This window comes from Alexandromys fortis, unplaced genomic scaffold, assembly GCF_014885135.2.
Source record: "Alexandromys fortis isolate MF-2015 unplaced genomic scaffold, M_Fortis_MF-2015_v1.1 scaffold_5, whole genome shotgun sequence".
Taxonomy (NCBI): Eukaryota; Metazoa; Chordata; class Mammalia; order Rodentia; family Cricetidae; genus Alexandromys; species Alexandromys fortis.
The window spans coordinates 30,573,333-30,575,661 of record NW_026067924.1 but is presented as its reverse complement, the minus strand read 5'-3'; the positions used below and the strand labels follow the sequence as shown (position 1 = coordinate 30,575,661).

Here is a 2,329-nt window from a genome sequence, read left to right as displayed (position 1 = left end):
AAAAAGACAGAAATACACTGAGTTTGCAGTATTGAGTAAGTGAAGTTGAAATAAAATTAAGAATGTTATTTTCTGTTTGTGATATTCTATTCTATGCCCATAATGAAAGGTATAGTTTTATCTTTTAAAAACTTATTCCATGAGCCGGGCAATGGTGGCACAAGTCTTTAGTCCCAGCACTCGGGAGGCAAAGGCAGGCAGATCTCTGTGAGTTCGAGACCAGTTTGGTCTACAGAGCTAGTTCCAGGACAGGCTCCAAACCACAAAGAAACCCTGTCTTGAAAAACCAAAAAAAAAAAAAAAAAAAAAAAAAACCCAACCAAACAAACAAACAAAAAACCTTATTGTTGTTCCTTTTGGAAACTACAGCTCCCAGATTCCTCCTGAATTACGGACACCTGCATGTGCAGGCGTGCACAGGTGCAGGACATTTCTCACTGATACCCTTGCGCTTTTTGTTAAAAAGCGAGCTTCCACGAGCCCTCGCTCTCTTGCCCTTCACCCCCTTGTTCTTGCACACCTGTCCCTTATTGTGCTCCCCCCCCCATTAAAAAAGCCACGTGGGAGCCGCGTGTCTATGTCTCCTACTTTCGTGCGTGTTTTGTCTGTCCCGTGTTTGTCTCCACACACACACCCGCTTTAAAAGAATAATATTTTGGTGCCGTGTGTAACCCACTCGGGGACTTCTTCTTCACCCGAGGCCTGGGCTGCGGGCTTCTGGTGCCTCCCAGAGTCCGGAGCCTCACTGTGGGACACAAAGTCAGAACCAAGACCTGCAACCAGTTCCAACTGCTCACCACGGCCATCTCTGACCGACTCCAACTAATTCGTGAGTTTACCCCGCTTGCTCCTCTTTCCCATCATGCCTAGAGAACATCTGGCCGGCTTTCTCTGGCGCATCCTGGGTTGAGTTGCTTAACCCCCCCCCCCTTTTCCTTCTCCCGGCCTTTTGCCCTTGGCTAAATTTGGTTCTGCCCGCAACTGGGAATTTGGTGTTCCCCAGCTTTCTACCTGGGAATTTGGTGTTCCCAGCTTTCTGCCTTCTTTCCTCCTTCCTGCTCTGCTCTTTCTCCCTCACGTGCGGGCTTGCTAATGGGGCAAGCACCTTTCGGACGGTCAGCACCAAAGGGCGTAACTATCCCCTCCCAGCCAGGTCTGTTTCAAGTCGGTAGCTGGGCTCGGGCCGATTTCACCCATAACACGGCCTTCTGATTGCACGGACGCCTGTGACCAGAACTGCTGTGCTCGTGGCACCTCCATGTGCCTCCGGCAGTCAGCTCCACGATTTACCATGGGTGCTAGGCCATCCAAGGCTATCCCCCCTCTTCCCCTCTTAGTCAGCTCCTGGAATCTCTAAAGCCTCATGCTTTGATTCCCTACATCAAATTGAACAAGCTGACGCGTCCCTGCTCCAAGACTTGGCCCCGTTATAAATTACAGGGTGATCTCCGCTGGCCTTCTCAGGGCTCATTTGACCCCTCTCCACTGTCCTTCTCAGGGCTCATTTGACCCCGATGTCTTATGGCCAATTTCTGTCATTGCTCAGCCAAATGGAAGGAAATGACGTATATCATGGCATTCTTTTACATGGCCCTAAAGACTGATCCGTCTACGGCTTCCCAATGTTCACCTGCCCACATGTTCCTGGCAATGTCTTCCCCACAGGGACTGTCTTCCCGGCAGGCAACCTCTGCTCTGGCAATGGCCATGGATCCAGCGGACGAGCCTCCCCCCTCCCCCCCCCCCCCCCCGTGATGCCTCTAACCGTTCCACCCTCAGATCTCCCTCTTGTTCTCCACCACACAAACATTTCCCCAGATCCAGGTCTCTTTCCCCAAGAAGCTTCCATTCCCGCCTAAGCTCTGGTTCCTTGTCCAGTTCCTCCGATTCACCTTCACCTCATTTTTCCCCCCGCAACAGGCCGCGCAAACAGCTAACAGTTTCTTTCCACCACAGGCAGCCAGAAGCATCATCGGACTCCTCTGTGTCCCCTTCCCCCCCCCCACGCCCCCTCAGTCTTTCAAAATGCCCTCAGGCCCTAAACCCGGCTGCCATCTTGCCCCAACCTTCACCCCGCCCCTTATGCTCTCGCAGGCCACAGCAGAGACTGGCCCTGGCCAAATTAAGCCAGCTACAGTTCTACCCTTGCCGGAAGTGGCCGGCACTGAGGGTCTTATGAAAGTCCACGTGCCGTTCACCTTATCAGAGCTCTCCCATGTCTCAAAGTTGCTCGGGTCATACACTGCTGACCCCACCAATTTCATAAAAGAATTTCAATATTTAACCCAATCCTATAATTTAACATGTATGTATGTATGTATGTATGTAT

The 2,329-nt window shown here is 51.4% G+C and overlaps 2 protein-coding genes across 3 annotated transcripts in view; both read left to right on the top strand.

The window, feature by feature from the left end:
- The window catches only part of LOC126501685 (aldo-keto reductase family 1 member C13-like), a 78,346-nt gene that overhangs the window by 46,480 nt on the left and 29,537 nt on the right, over positions 1–2,329 (top strand). The gene's annotated exons all lie outside the window — the stretch shown is intronic.
- LOC126501502 (uncharacterized) overlaps positions 2,026–2,329 on the top strand; it is a 5,310-nt gene continuing 5,006 nt past the window's right edge. The window contains exon 1 of the mRNA XM_050142183.1: positions 2,026–2,234. Within this exon, the coding sequence (XP_049998140.1) occupies positions 2,026–2,234 (209 nt within the window). The remainder of the gene's footprint in view (positions 2,235–2,329) is intronic.